General features: G+C 43.0%; 3 protein-coding genes and 1 pseudogene across 4 annotated transcripts; 1 reads left to right on the forward strand and 3 right to left on the reverse strand.

Annotated features, from left to right (window-relative positions):
• Positions 1-1,544, reverse strand: LOC135636903 (3-oxo-Delta(4,5)-steroid 5-beta-reductase-like). Its single transcript, XM_065149059.1, has one exon. It carries the CDS (start codon positions 1,423-1,425, stop codon positions 193-195), a length of 1,233 nt encoding a protein of 410 aa, XP_065005131.1. The 5' UTR covers positions 1,426-1,544; the 3' UTR covers positions 1-192.
• Positions 1,545-2,451: 907 nt separating this feature from the next.
• On the reverse strand, positions 2,452-8,151 carry LOC135637061 (uncharacterized). 2 transcript variants are annotated; one of them, XM_065149418.1, is made up of 6 exons: positions 8,012-8,151; positions 6,996-7,911; positions 6,635-6,779; positions 6,438-6,545; positions 4,222-4,296; positions 2,452-2,958 (listed from the first exon to the last, which is right to left on the reverse strand). In XM_065149418.1, exons 3-6 carry the CDS (start codon positions 6,766-6,768, stop codon positions 2,724-2,726), a joined length of 552 nt encoding a protein of 183 aa, XP_065005490.1. In that variant the 5' UTR covers positions 6,769-6,779; positions 6,996-7,911; positions 8,012-8,151; the 3' UTR covers positions 2,452-2,723. The 2 variants fall into 2 exon arrangements, with proteins under 2 accessions (XP_065005490.1, XP_065005491.1); XM_065149419.1 differs by lacking the exon at positions 8,012-8,151 and having other exon boundaries at positions 6,918-7,911.
• Positions 8,152-8,264: 113 nt separating this feature from the next.
• Positions 8,265-10,234, forward strand: LOC103981861 (protein SHORT-ROOT 1-like). Its single transcript, XM_009398617.3, has one exon. It carries the CDS (start codon positions 8,381-8,383, stop codon positions 9,974-9,976), a length of 1,596 nt encoding a protein of 531 aa, XP_009396892.2. The 5' UTR covers positions 8,265-8,380; the 3' UTR covers positions 9,977-10,234.
• Positions 10,235-11,452: 1,218 nt separating this feature from the next.
• LOC103981860 (small ribosomal subunit protein eS1-like) lies at positions 11,453-15,480 on the reverse strand (annotated as a pseudogene).
• Between the last annotated feature and the right edge of the window lie 195 nt (positions 15,481-15,675).

The raw sequence follows: 15,675 nt of genomic DNA on the forward strand, positions 1-15,675 counted from the left end.
TAAACAATATGGTGCCTTTATTCCCACATAATCATATAATTTTCAGTACATTTTAGCAAGCAAACCATGGAAATTTGGCTTGAAGACAGGGATATTTTGCAAGGAGGAAAACAAGCATAACAAGTAACCAACCATAACGAGAAAGCATATGCGTAGTTGATAACATAGATAGACCCACATGAAAAAGAGGCATCAAGGAACGATTTTGAAAGCCTTCATCTTATCGATGCAAGAATTGAAAGAAGCTACCGTGTTGCGGAACCCCAAGAATCCATGCTCCTTGCTTTTGTTCATGCTGTCGAGGTGCGCCAGCTCGAGGCCCAGAACTACGTCAGCGAACCACCAACTCGCCACTTCCTCCAGCTTTGTCGGCACCAGCTCATTCTCCGCGACGATCTCCGCCCATACCGCCTCCTTCCCCCTCATCGCGTCCTCCAGCTTGAATCGGCTCGCTTCCCCCTCGTACCCCACGGATTCCAACCCAAACTGATCCGCAAGAGCCGCCCACAGATGCTTCCACTTGAACAAGTCCCCGTTGCTGATATTGAACGCCTCGTTCTTGGCGTACGGGTCGACAGCCGCCCAGATCTGCTGCTCGGCGATGAGGTCAGCATCTGACGCGTCGTTGAAACCGTCCCATGTCGTCCGGCTGCCGAACCACTTCAAGGGCGCTCCTTCCTTCCGGCAGATGGCCGCGTAGACGCAGAGGGTGCCGATTAGATTCATGAGGCTGGTGGGGGAGAAGCCAAAGATGGTCGTGGGGCGGTGGATCGACCAGGTCACGGCGCCCTCCTTCTTGGATAATTCGTCGAACAGGATGTCTTCCTGATCGTAGTAGAAGTTGGGGACAGGGAGGCGAGGAAGGTCCTCGCAGAAGGGCGGATCATGAGCAAGAGCCTTGCCAACGGCCTCGAAAGGACCGACGTAGTGCTTGCGGCCGGTCTGGAGGCAGACGTGGCAGAGGTTGGGCGCCGAAGGGACGACGGCGGAGAGGACGTTGCGGAGCATACCGGAGTTGACGATGCGGTTCTCGGCTTCGGTGAGGCGGTTGGCCCAGGCGACGTAGAAGAGGTGGGTGACGTCGGTGAGCGGGGAGAGCTTGGCGACGGCGTCGGCGGCGTCGAGGACGTCGCACTGGATGTGCTGAACGCGGAGAGTATCGGCGGCAACAGGGGCCTCGGCGTCAGCCGGGGAGTAGGAGTAGGGGAGAATAGCAGAATTAGGGGGGCGGCGGGAGACGGCATAGACCTTCCAGGGGCCGCCGGGGGTGTCGGCGAGCGGGAGGATGTCGACGAGGGAGGTGCCGACGATACCCGTGGCACCGATGACGATGGCCACGCTCTCGTACTTGGGGACGGTGGAGGAGGAGTCATCCTCCAGCTTCTTCCTGGCCGCGCCAATGGCGCCCGCCCACCACCAGCTCATGTCGACGAAGTGCTTGTTGGTTTTCCTTCTTTGGAGTGAATGAAGCTACAAAAAGAACCGCAAGTAAGAACGAGATCCAACAAGCGAAAACGAGAACAACGCTACAGGTGGGGCAGACAACAAGACACATATATAGCACAAGAACATTATCGGAATATGGTCAACAAAAAATTTAACACGATGGAGGATCCTCGGAACTAATTACATATTAGTTCTGTAATTAATTATTTTTAATATTTCGATCCAATACTTTCAAAAAGTATATTAATATTATATATATAAGTAAAATATTTAATTTTATTTTATTTTATTTTAGACCATCGTACTTTGCTATATGAAATAATATACTAAACTATTTCGAGGAAACAAGATTAAATATTTTACTTTAATAAGTATAAATTTTTAATTTTTTAAAAATATAAAAATTTAAATATTAAAGATAATTAATTATATAAAAATAATAATATATAATTGGTTTATATGATGCATGAGATGACTTCCGAAGCTATTATAATAAAACTTAAAAAAGTTAAATCGATCTAATAAATATAAAAATATTTTTTTTATTTTTTTTAATCTTGAGAAAGAGAAAAAAGAAAAACAACGAAGTGAAAGAAAAAAAAATTAAATGAAAAAGAGTTTTTTAAAAATTTGTTAAAATTAATTAATAAATTAAAGATGTTTACATTCGTTGGCAAAGGGCATTCTAAGTATATTAGAAGTTCTTAGAATGACATTATAAATAATAAAAATATAATTACCAACAAAAATTCCCTGTAAAAGAGGAAGAATTAGATTAAAGAGTTAGTTTAAATAAAAATATAATTACCAATAAAGATCTGTCAAGATGGACAGATCTGGAACAGACATCCACTGCACTTTTAGCTGCTTGGAAAAAATGTGATTCTTGAAACAACCAGGTATTGTTTTCATCTACTACTATTTTAGCTGCTTGGAATGCTGATAGGTGTCATCTAAAACCATGCAAGGTTGACTGATTGTTCCACATATTTCTGAAGCTATTAATTCATCCAACCTAAACATGACATTGGATCAGCAATACTTCCGGTAGCCCATTACAGTTTTTACTCATTTACTACTACAACATTACTAAAAGCAGAAGACAAGACTATAAAATAATACACAGGTTCAACTAATAATCTGATTCCAAAATTTTAGCATTATGTGCATTGGTCCATTCGACTAATTGCGATCGATAAGAATTTCTCGGCGGTCAGAAATAGCCCCCCACCAATGGATATTGAAAAAACTGGCATTCTTGACTTGTAAAAGCAACTTTAGGCATTCAGCGCATCGTAGTCATCCAATCTCTCATTGTACTCCATCACTTTCCTCTTGATCTTAGAAGAGTCCACCCAAGTCACAAAGTCTTCCATGTTCCTCGTCACAAGAAATGCCGGATCTGTTACCACATCTGGCCCTACCCGGACATGGCCTTGCTCAATGTATGTTACAGCCTCTCTCAGATGCTCAGCAAACTTTAGGTATACCAAAACTGTGGCTAGCCTGCGCCTGCAACAAAATGCAAACCAAATGAAATCAAGATGTTCCCACCTAGGACCCTTAAAGCTGTCTTTAACTGCATAATTATGTTTCATCTTCTCTCGAATCAAACAACAAATTAGCCAAACATAAATACACAGATGTGCTTTTTTCAAGAAATAAAGCTCTAAATGACTATGGTTCTCATCATTTTTGGCACAATTTAGGTCAATTCTAACTAGAAGACCAGACATATGGAAATCACATTAGATGTAGAAGAAAGATTGTGATAGTATACAGAGTTAGCTGAAAAGCACTTTTGTGTCACATGGTTTTGGACTCATTTTATCTATAAGCTATTGGGTCAGTAGCTCCAACAAGCAAACTTGTAACAACCAACCTAGTAATACAATAAAAGGGCTAGCAAAATATGGGGCAACGCAAACATCATAGCAGGCAACCACCACTAGGAGATGAGCATCCATACCACCTACTAGGAATGATTTTGTCTATTAGGTGTTCAACCTTTTATGAGGATGTCAAACCTTTAATAAAGGGAAGTTTACTGCACCCTAATTGGTCCCACATCAAAAGTGTAGGAGGATGATATGATTGCACATGGGGCTAATAGGCATTTTTAAAATAACATAATTCTGATCTCATTTAATTTATCAGGTCAAAAGGCCTTTCAAGCCAAATATTAACATGGTTGAAAAACGGATCTAATCATCGCTGAAGAAACAGTCCTTGTGTGATATTTTTGTCTTTCTAAATTCTTTCCAATTGTTCTTTGTTGCAACCATTGTTGATTCCATGAAAAAACAAAAAAAAATTGCATTTATTGTTTTCTATATTAATAGTAAGCTTAATCTGCTGATTATGGATGTCTACATGTGTATACATATACAGTGGTCAATAGTATTGATAATCTAAAGTTCCTTATACAGCATACTAAATAAAGGCTCGCCATTATATATATCTTTTACTGCATAGCTTGAGTAAATTCAAAATAATTGCAAAAGAAAATAAGTTTCTGGATACAATCAATTAGTAAATGATACTACAAAAAAAACATAATAAGTCTTGATAAGCTACCATACAGATATGTCCAAGAGAAAGAGGACATTCATTATCTGCCTCACAGCAGTCGATGATGATGAGGAGTCAAAGCAGACAAGAAATTATTCATCCCCGAAAGTAAATCAAAATTGCTTATGTTTAAATTTTGAAGCTATAGAAATAGTTGGAACAAAAAGTCTGTATAAAATTTATGTAGCATCAAATAATGCTCACCTACAGAATGAACTAACTGAAAGTTTGTCGCACTTTGCTAAGCTCTTTTTTGTTGAAATAACACCCATATTATAGCTGCAACGCAAGAGACTAGTTAGAAGCATTACAATGTAATTAATAATGTACTAACTACTAAGTCACTTCCACATAACAGTGAAGTATAATTAGCATAATAATGCTACATAAGGTAAGCAACACACAAAATGTACAACATAATTTGCAGATAAGATGGCACATTGATGATTAATTCATGGAAATTAAAATCATATCTTATGGCTGGAATTTGCCTGCATAATACCTTAAACTGCTTCCTTTAGTGAAGCTTGATAGAACATTATTTAACTATGTTCATCACTTTCCAAGTATTGGTCTTAAAGTTTCATACTCCCTAGTCAATCTTTTTCTTCTTTGAAAAGAGAAACAGCTTATAGAGATTCAAAAGTACTTCCAGAATTCTATTGACCATAATAGGTTGGAAACAATATTTACAGAGTGAAGGTTGAAAGCACTAAGGCAGAGGCTTTGTGGATAATGGCTCCCAACAGCTCCAGCGCTCCCCTGAGCTCCTGATATCCCTCTTCTGCCTCTCCATCTCCATCTGTTCTCCCTCTCAATACAGGAGTACTCCAGGCTTCAACATTGTCTCCACATTTGGCTGCATTCGCCCCAAAGCCTCTCCTCCCTCATCTTCTCTGGAGACTTCTCATGAGCAAGGGTTATCTGCCAATGAGTAGGGATCTCCGGATGCTTCCCCAAATGGCAACAACTCCTCAAGAAAACCAAGCTCCAAGCCCCAGGACCAGCTGGGTTCTTGGGCAGGCCTGTTCTGCAAGGTGCACTGGGTGTTCAACTGGAACCAGGGCATGATTTTGGAAAAGCAACGTCACCACATCTAGGTAAACTCTCAATTGGCTTTAGAACCAGACTTGGATGACGTGACCGAACTAGGGAAGAATGGAAACTCAATCCTTACAAGAAATCATTTGGTAAATCCCCACCTTTAAAGGCCACTAGGATGAGCCTTCCCAAGCTATGGAAACTCAGCTCCGAGCTTTAGATTGTGGATTTACCGGGAGGGCTTTATTGCTTTAAATTTCAGTCAGAGTCAGAAAATGTTCTGTTTTAGCCGAGGGTCCTTGGTTCTGGTACGGCTAGGCGCTTGTTATTATCCGATGGCAGAACTTCTCCCTACTCCAAGAAAATATTTGTCAGGTTCCCATCTGGGTTCATTCCCAGGAATCTCTGGAATTCATGTGTCGACCACTAGGATGAGGGGAAGTAAGCTAGAGTGTGTCCTCATGGGCTTCTCCTGACCTCTACCTCAAGGTATTTGGATCAAAACACGGAGAATAAATTCTTTCAATCAGTAGCTAACTGAACTTTGTGATGAATAATATGATTGTTATCGGATCTTGTCGTGGCACTTAACTTGGTGATGAATAATTCTATACTAAGTGAACTAATTTAGAATATCAAGGATCTACATCCCAATTAGATTATATTTATTTGTTATTAAAAAAACAGATAAATGAATTTAAAAATAAAAAATGCTATCCTCGACTGAAATGGACAATACATGGTTTTACTCATCATACCAAAATAAGCTTGGCTCCCTTGAGTATGAAAGATTTAAGATTTTCAGTAATGCCATTGTGATACTTGCATCGATTTGATCAAAGAATTAACCTATCCTTTTATGAGATTTAGAAACTTAAATTCCCATTTTTCCCTTTTTAGATATATTTGCACCATCCAAAGATCTCCCGTAGGAGTGAAATTGGTTTGGTCAATTTAGTTCGAATTCATTTTTATATCCCAATAGCATTTGACATGGTTACAGGAATGTGCTATGTCACATTTATAATCATGTCCAATGTTTGCTATCTAAAACTTTCTAGATATTGATCTACACATGGATTTGCATCTGGGATCCAAATCTCTATATACTTCAAGTGTCAAAACTACTTGGAGTACCCCATAGAAAAACTGGTCACCTGCGATGTTTATACAAAAAGCAGCACAAGAGAACCAGAGAGATATTCGAGGGAATGTCATCAGTTGAGCATGCAATAAATTCTCATATAGAAGACAAATTCACAACGAGCATTGCAGCAAATTATGAAGACGTCACTTTCTAAATTCTAAAACGAACACAAATCACGCTTAGCATCTTGGACAAGAAAGAAATCTTATATGAGATGACCTACTCGACTTACAGCTTCTCCAGCAATGCATCCGTCATCTCGATACGGAAAGGGTCTCTGGGATCCATTTGCTTCAAGTTATGCACTAGCTTCTGCACCATCCTACATATACTTGAATACCTAACGATCCAAAGAAGAAAAATCCCCTAATTAACAACCGAAAAAATAGAGCTTGTTGCAAGAATTGAAAAGGAAGAAGAACAGGCTACTTCTTGTAGTCATCTCTCTCGGTGAGATGGTAACGGCGCGTGACAAGGGCTTCACGGTGGCCACCTTCGCGTTTGTACTCGATGAAGTTGACCTTCTTGAGTAGCTTCTTCTCATGGAATTTCAACTTCCTCATATTCTTGCACTCTGGGAATAATTAAACAAAGAATACGTGAAACATTCAACCACATCAAGCGACCGAAAAGTAAACCCCGATCAAGAAAGAAGGAACGAGGGAGGAAGTGGAACATAAGGAGAGGCTAATCTTCAGCAATGAGATTCTACAATTATCGTTTGTTTTTGCTTTCGCTCACTCCAATGCTAATTATACGGGGCTTTTTTCTTGGGAACGCGTCGACCGACCTCCAATGACCAACACAGGAGGCGAAAGAGTTGTGGCTCGCCGTCGGCTGCGACGGATGGTCAAGGGCCTGAGGCCGAGGCAGGTAGAACCGCGGCCGAGAGACGAAACAGGCGCAGGTGAGGCGCGTCCTGACGGCCTCCAAGCCGCGGAACGCAGTGAGTGAGCGTTTAGGGCACAGAGGGAGACGAGGGCACGCTTAGACCGGTGGCGGCTTTTCGAGTTGTGTTATATTTACTTTCTTGGCCCTCACCGAACCACCCGCGGAAGAGGGATGGAAAAGTCTTTGTCCAGTTTAGAACTCAAACAAAACCGATTAGTTCATGGCCGACCGGCCTATTTGTGTCGGATCCAGATCCGGATCCGATATTGTTATCGGAATGGGTGGAATGGTCCATGGAGCATCCGTGTACTCGCTCAGCCACTGGGCGTGTGATGAAAGAAGTCGTGGGGCCATGCGGGACCGCTGTGAGCCTTTGAAGGAGGTAAGCAAGTTGTCAAGGAGGGTTCGAAATCTCGTCGAGTAATTTGTAAGAGAGAGATCCCAATAGGTTGGCAATCTAATGCCATGGAAGGTGGTGCTAGGTTTTGATGCTGCTGCTGTTGATGATGGTGATGATGCACGCTTCCCAGCTTTTCTGCTCTGACTTCTCTCAGCCTCTCTCTCTCTCTCCACTCTGTCATATTCTTCACGCTTGGGCACGCCTGATATGACTCTTTCTCTCTCTCTCTCTCTTTCTCTCTTGCTCTCATATATGCATGTCAGAGAGAATTCCTTCACCGCCTCAAAATACAATGATAAGGGAGCATTCCTCATCCTCCTCACAGCCACTACTGCTCGTCCGAGATGATTCAGTCCTTTTCGCGTTTACTGTCATTGCATATGATATGATCCGAGGGCCACTTCGGTGACACTGCCTGGCAACAAAAACATGAGAGAGTGAGTGAGGTGAAAGAAAGCCAAGCAAAGAAAACGATGATAAACAAGAAAAAGAGAGACCGAAGAACACCAACTTACCCCACCCACAACTCTAATCTATAGCACGCAAAGCATCTAAATAAAGGCAATTGTTTCACGGGGTCCCATCAAAGAAGCATGCACTCACCACCCACCTCAGATTCCCCTCCAACTCCTTCCTATCTTTCTGTCTCCCCCACTCCTGAAAGCTTAAATATGAGCCTCTCTCTTAGCTAAATTCCAATTCTTAGATCCTCTTCTCATCTTCCCTTTAACCTCTCTCTCTCTCTCTCTCTCTCTCTCCCACCTCCTCCTCCTCCTCCTCCTCCTCCTAACAAGCTCCTAACAAGTGCATGCTGCATAATCTTCTTTTCTCTCTCTATGAGTGGAGAGGTGGAGCTGGCACCAAGTTGCTCTTCTCCTGGGTAGATGGACGCCATATTTAGATTGTTTAGACTGCAAACACCTGATCCACAGTCTTGCCAAAGTTCCAGCTCGAAATCCTCTAAAGCTCACTCAAAGCAGCAGCACCACCACCATTACTACATCCATACAAGCTCTTTGCACCAACAAGAGCAGTGTCAAGAAGAATGCGGCGTCGGCCGCTGTCATCTTTACATGGATGAAGAAGACTTCTCCTCCTCCTCCTCCTCGTCGAAGCACCACCGACACCGTCCTCTCTCCGCCTCCGCCTCCACCACACCGACCCCGACACCACTTTTTAATCCTAATGACTTGTCGCTTCTCCGGGACCTCAGCCTCGACTTTTCCCCCGCGTCCTCTTCGTCGGCCAATGCCAGCAGCGCCGGCGGCCGGTTGGCGTCGCATCTGTTGCCGGAATGCGCGCGCGCCGTCGCGGAGCGCAACAGCCAGAGGGTGCAGCAGTTGATGTGGATGCTGAATGAGCTCTCCACCCCTTATGGCGACGTGGATCAGAAGCTGGCCTCTTACTTTCTCCAGGGCCTGTTCGCCCGCCTGACGTCCTCTGGCCCGCGCACCCTCCTCTCCCTCTCTGCCGCCTCTGACCTCAACTGCTCCTTTGACTCCACCCGCCGAACCGCCCTCCGTTTCCAGGAGCTCAGCCCCTGGTCCTCCTTCGGCCACGTCGCCGCCAACGGCGCCATCCTCGAGTCCTTCCTACAGAGCTCGTCTTCGAGCCGCACGCAGAGGTTCCACATTCTCGACCTCAGTAACACCTTCTGCACGCAGTGGCCGACGCTTCTTGAGGCTCTCGCCACGCGATCGTCCGATGACACGCCGCATCTGTCCATCACCACCGTCGTGTCGTCACCCTCGTCGTCGTCGTCGTCAGCCCCGTCGTCCTCTATGCAGAGAGTCATGACGGAGATCGGGCAGCGAATGGAGAAGTTCGCGAGGCTGATGGGTGTCCCGTTCCGGTTCAACGTAGTTAATCACCCCGGAAACCTGCTGGATCTCGATCTCGACCGGCTCGACCTCCGGGAAGGCGGTGCCGCTGCGCTCGCCGTCAACTGCGTCAACACGCTCCACGGGGTCTCCCCTGCCGGCTGCCGCCGTGACACTCTCTTCGCCGCCTTCCGCCGGCTCCAGCCGAGGATCCTCACGATCGTCGAGGAGGAGGCCGAACTCGACGCCGCCGCGGGAGGGGAGGAGGACAGGGATGCGTTCCTGAAGGTGTTCGGCGAGAGCTTACGCTTCTTCTCGGCGTACTACGAGACGCTGGAGGAGAGCTTCCCGCGGACGAGCAACGAGCGGCTGGCGCTGGAGCGGGCGGCGGGACGGGCGGTAGTGGACCTCGTGGCGTGCCCGGCGGCGGAGTCTACGGAGCGAAGGGACACGGCAGCCGGGTGGTCGAGGCGGATGCAGGCGGCGGGGTTCGAGCCAGCGCAGTTCAGCGATGACGTGGCCGACGATGCAAGAGCGCTGCTAAGGAGATACAGGAAGGGTTGGTCAATGAGGGTAGCGGAGGTGGCAGGTAGAGACGCCGGGATATTCTTGGAGTGGAAGGAGCAGCCGGTGGTGTGGGCGAGCGCATGGAAGCCATGAGAGAGAGAGAGAGAAAGAGGCGGGGGGGGTGGAAGAGTGACAAGAGAAAGAGAGCTTCGGCACGTGTTGCAGAGAGGGTAGTGCTGCGTATATTGAAAGCTACGCCGTACCGGTATCTCATGAGAGGCTTAGTTACGGAGGGAAGAGAGCAAGAACGGAGAAGATTGGAAAAGAGGGGAGAGAGAGAGAGAGGCTTAATTAAATTTTTTGCTAATTTAATTAAGGCTCACAAATAAATTGTTTCTCAAAATGACCCCTGAAACTTTGGAATGAGCAAATGTATTTTGACCAATTACCCTAATAACCATGGTTGAAACACTAGGTTTATGAAATCCTTGTAGGTTAGTTAACTAAAGTACTCATAATGCAGCCAGTGAGGAACTTACTTAAAAAAAGATTAAAAAAATCTCTTATATTCTATTTCAAAGGTATCAGCGGCTTTCATTCTTCCAAATCTCAAGAAACTGAAACATTTCAGATTAGAGATGTGTATTGGATTAGATGACACGGTGATATCACTAAACATTAACATATAACAGTGATGGATGATGAAAAGATAGAAGAGGCCGTTATCTCGTGAGACAAGGAGGGGGGTGTGGCGGAAGGAAGGAATAGAATCTTTGGACGAGAACTGATGGAATCTAGCAAAGGATGGTGTAATGAGTTCTGAGCCCCGACTGCTATTGCCCAGCCTGTCACCATTGCAATTGCTTTCACCCTTTTCATACATAGAGAGAGAGAGAGAGAGAGAGAGAGATACCCAAGTCTTCTCTCGTGGCAGGCAGATGCAGCAGCATGGTGGAGCTTTTGGGTCACTAACAACAGAAAGGAAAAGATAGTGGGTGCTGCTTTTGAGGATGGGGGACGGGAATGGATTGGCTTTCCCCACCTGCGGTCACTCACAAAATCTGGCTTAGTTCTCGTACCTTGAAAAGAGAAGGACCACCATCCATCCATGTCTCCTTTCCTTGGATTAATGCTTGTAGGAAGACATCACGTTGCCATTACTGTTCCGCATTCCCACCTGTATTCAACCACACATTGAGAGAGATTAACAACGGGAAAAAAAACTGATGCTCTTGTCATCAACAGAGTTGAGATATTATGATTTTGCTTTTAACATCACAGTTGTGGCATCAAAGACTTGTGAATAAAAATGATCAACCAAGAAGTTTCTATGATTAAGATTTTGGACTAATTGGTAATCAAAATTGGTGAAAACTTTAAACTACATAAAGCTTGCTTACAAATACATGCTGATCTCAGGTTGTTAAGCATGTTGACGAAAAATACATGCAGAACTCCAGTTAAACAACTAGAATGGGAAGAATGATTTAAAGAATCTTAAAGGCCCAAATTCTCCAGTAAGGATGTAAAACTTTTCTAAACAGATGGTATCTACATGTGATTTAGAATACAGGAAGAATGTAAAACTTTTCTAACCAGATGATATCTACATATGATTTAGCAAAGTCGGAAACAAAATTCAGAATAAATATTATAAGAAATTGGCAGCTTCAAAATCCGTAGCTTAAGCTGCAGCCAATTGTCTCATTCCAAATGTATCAAAAAAAAAAAGGCCAAATTGAAGGATACAGAATAGTCAGCTTAAAGGCTAATACTCAAATATCATTAAATCGAGGAAAGCAATTCAAAACTGCAGTGAGCGCTTCCATGTATGTGAATGTGGGCAACAGAAAGACCTATAAGCCTAAGCCCCAACAACTTCTTCACCTTCCATCTGGACATCTTCAGCAGGCCGGTCTACCTTGACACCAGCATCCTCCTTGTAGTCACCATGGACCTGCAAACGATGAAAGGTTTAAGCAGACAATAAAGCACATCAAACTATTTCATTAGCTTCTAGATTACATGGCACATAAGATTCTCAACCAAGATTCAGTTGACGCAAAAGTAAAACAATTCAACAATGGGTAATTATATTATTTAATATAACTATTTAACAAAAACAAAAAGAAAGCTATGTGTACCTCCATAAGCTTCCCTAAATCAAATTTGGGAGCCTTGAGAATTTTTACTTTGCGAATGAAAACATTTTGAAGGGAGAAAATGCTCGTTGTCACTTCTCAATCTCTTTGCCAATGACCTCTGGAATGAATTTCTGTACCAAGTCCTTCAGGTCACAGGTTGTAGCTTGATTAACAATAATCTCTCATTTTGCGGCTTATCTGCAGACAAAGTAAGATGGCATGCCTTAAGCTATCCATCTAAATATACAATGGACAAAGTAAGATGACAGCCTTTAATATATTTACCTGTCTGATCTGACTAGATTGGGCATAACAGGTCTGTTTAACCTGATTCGAACGTCTCTTGGTGAAGCCAATACAAAACATCCTTAGTGTGTAATTGTCAGTAGTTTTGACATCCACGTGTGCTTCAATCAAAGTCTGCCACTTTCGGACCAAGTATCTGACCTTGTCGGTTGTCAGGTCCATGCCCTAGTGGCAAACAAACAAAATATCAGAACCAAAGGAGAAGAGAAAAAGAGCTACGGACAGCAGCACAAAGCACCTACCCAGAAGTTGGTTAAAATATTCTTCCTCTGCACATCTTCTGCTCGGAGCCGAATTTTTCTGTGTGCCTGGTCCTCGTCATTCTGAAGGTCAGCTAAACAAACCTCAAAAACCCTGTGCTTCAAACCTTCAGATGCAATCTGAGATGCCAAGAAAATTATCTTTAATACACTGATTACTATAAAGTAATGAAAATTCATGATCACCATATATGAATAAACAAGAAGCTGATTCTTGAATAGATCATGGGTAATCAAAAACTACAAAATGTAGACAACACCAATATGTATAAACATCAACAAATGATTACAAAAATAAGCAGAACACAACTAGCCAATGAAAGAACACAAATAATAATGCACCTGCAATAATAGATTTTCAAGGACCTTCATAGAAGGATGATAATATTGGAAAAGACAGCAAATTCAACAAAAGCAAAGCATAACAGGTCAGAGGATAGATTGTCCAGACACAGTTCATGGATGGTAAGTAGGTCGATATATATCAGCAGAAGGGAAAGCCGGTCCCACAGATGTCAGTCTGACTCCTGGTTCCAACCTCAAGGTGCGAATCCTTGTGCAAACCAACTCAATTGATAAGCCTGACTCATAAATGTATGACTTACGTGCATTTGATTCTCCTTGGTAATTCCTATGACGATAACAGCCATCTATAAATTAGATTTTAGGAAATGATTAACCACTAAAATTCCTATTATTGAGCTCCAAATTTCAATTTTCAGCTTGACCTGTATCACTTAAACCATTTTGAGTGGAAACGGTTCAAAATAATCACTTGGTTAAAGGAGCATCGACGACAGCAGTCTGATGAAAGTATTTGCACTCTCAATACCTGAAATCCTGGCGAGTTCAATGGGATACACAACAGGCCCCTCAAGTAAAATTAATATTTTCTTCTGATGTTTCGAATTGCCATACGACTTAACGGTAACAGAAATTTTGTCACAACAAGCTGCAGATCTTGAGGTTAGAAATGGTGCCTTTGAGATGCTCTATAGAAATTAGAAAGACTCAAAACTAGTGGAAGATGTCAACAAAATTTCTAAAGGTTCACCCGGTTCAAGAGAATTAATTATTCCATACAACAACAAAAAAATACTTATACAGTTCTTTGTTTGTAATTAAGAACATTATAGATACTAAAAGTATTTCCCTTTTATCTCTAGCTTGAGATATGTGGGCTTTTAAGTTGTTTCACATCCTTCAGCCTCAAATGAGTTTATTCAGATATGTATCATATTGCTACTAAAAGTTTTATTAGGATTTTCAGGCTAAAACAGAGACAGTTATACTAATTATAACATGTGATGACCCTGCATATGCTAAAAAGTCAGGATGAACCTACATTCCCACAATCCAAAAAGATAAAAAGATGTATAATAGAATTTTATACCAATAATAGAACCTACATTCCCATAATAGAACTTTATACTCCGAAACACAACTTTGGAAGAACATTGATGAGAATCATAAAAGATGTATAATGGCCTATTAACTTCATTCATCTTCTGTCTCTCCCTTGCATAGAATTGCTAATTTATACAAAGCAAAATCATTCTAACCAAGACAATTCGAACACATGGATTGGTCAATGAAATCATCACTCCTAAATCGGTCAGATTACAAATGGCCTCCAAGCATCCTGAGTTTTCTTCGATGTCAAGTGTTATATTCACACCAATGATGAGTTTGGGTCATGAATATGCACTGTACGCTCTTACCACTATCTTTGATAATTTGTTTGGGAAAAAAGGAGCAGACTTGGAAGAATAAAACTTTACAGTGAGTGGTTCTTAGAGATTTTCTAATAAAAGATAAAAAAGCTTAACATCTCCTACAGTCATAATAATTCTTCCCTGGACATCATTTCCAACAATGCAAATGGAAGAATCTCGTCTCCTCTGCTAAATGTAACAAAAAAACCTCCTATAAATCAAATATCACTCCTAAGTTCAAGAGCACGGTTCGACTTCCAATAGATTTAAGACCTCCGTTCAACTAGTTCCTTACGACAATTCAACTTCCCACAACTGGAACTCAGCCGATAAAGCCTCACTACCAACTGAGTTACAAACTAATTATAAAATAGCAAAACCAATTTTTGCGATTCTACCAAATACTTTCTCACGACGAACAAATATTTAAGTCACGAGACAGAATGAAGCAAAAGAACAAGACAATTGTTTTTCCATCGACAAAGATGTATGCTGAATTCCAAAATGTGGGAATAATAGATCTTGGTGCCCTGAGTCCTCGAGACAAGGGTCTTACCTATATTCCTCACGCTGAACACCGAGGGGGCCTTGATGTCGTACCAGTCCTTCTTCGCGAAGGGATCGACGCTGCCAAGCATCAAGCCGAGCGAAGTCAAAGTTAGAAAGAAACAGAAAGAGAGCTAGGGAGGAAAAAAAGGAAGAATCAACAGAATTAAGACTCACGTCTTCTTCTTGCCACCCTTCTTCCCCTCGGAGATCTTCTTGTTCTTCCTGGAACAATGACGAAATACCGGAGACAGAGAAAAGCGTGAGAAACCGGAACGGGACAGGAAAAGAAGGGACCGAAGCGACCGATAAAGAACGGAGATCCCAACCCGACCGCCATGGCTGTTTCTGTAGCTGTTGCTGCAGCTGCACCTCCGACGAGTGTGTCCTTGGGCGCGACGAAGGATAGGAAGGGGGCGAGCCACGAGAGGACGGACGTGCTCTAGAAACGTTCGCTGCCTTTTATCCGTCGTGCCCCGCCTAGAAATGAACGTCCCTGATGAGGAGCAGGGGTGATCGGACGGTAAACGAGCCATCATCCTTCTTTCCATTTCTTGATTTATGGGCTTTGTTCGGCCCATTTTTGCCTTTAATTTTTTTGTTTGCCTTAATTTGTTCGTTTGAACTGGGATTTATGATACCTAAGGGACTCCCTGCCGCAAGCTAAACTTGTTCTTGCCTCACGAATACTGTAGGAAACTAAATCGTCCTGCATAAATGTATGATTGCGGCGTGTCCTCATCATGTCATGGATCCTTTTCCAGCGATGAGCTTTTCTGAAAATAACATTAGTATTGCAGAATAGCACCATCGAATTCCTTCTTATTATTCGCAGCAACTCGAGTCGTCACAAGAAAGAGAAGACCATATTCTCATTCACA

This window comes from Musa acuminata, chromosome BXJ3-4, assembly GCF_036884655.1.
Source record: "Musa acuminata AAA Group cultivar baxijiao chromosome BXJ3-4, Cavendish_Baxijiao_AAA, whole genome shotgun sequence".
In the NCBI taxonomy this organism is placed as follows: domain Eukaryota; kingdom Viridiplantae; phylum Streptophyta; class Magnoliopsida; order Zingiberales; family Musaceae; genus Musa; species Musa acuminata.

Bases quoted from the DNA above. Each gene is read 5' to 3' on its own strand.
- LOC103981861 (XM_009398617.3), top strand. From the start codon at position 8,381: ATGGACGCCATATTTAGATTGTTTAGACTGCAAACACCTGATCCACAG.
- LOC135636903 (XM_065149059.1), bottom strand. From the start codon at position 1,425: ATGAGCTGGTGGTGGGCGGGCGCCATTGGCGCGGCCAGGAAGAAGCTG.
- LOC135637061 (XM_065149418.1), bottom strand. From the start codon at position 6,768: ATGAGGAAGTTGAAATTCCATGAGAAGAAGCTACTCAAGAAGGTCAAC. The intron at 6,546-6,634 runs GTAGCCTGTTCT...TTGGATCGTTAG, and splicing joins GAGAGAGATGACTACAAGAA to GTATTCAAGTATATGTAGGA. The intron at 4,297-6,437 runs GTAAGTCGAGTA...CTTGCGTTGCAG, and splicing joins GATGCATTGCTGGAGAAGCT to CTATAATATGGGTGTTATTT.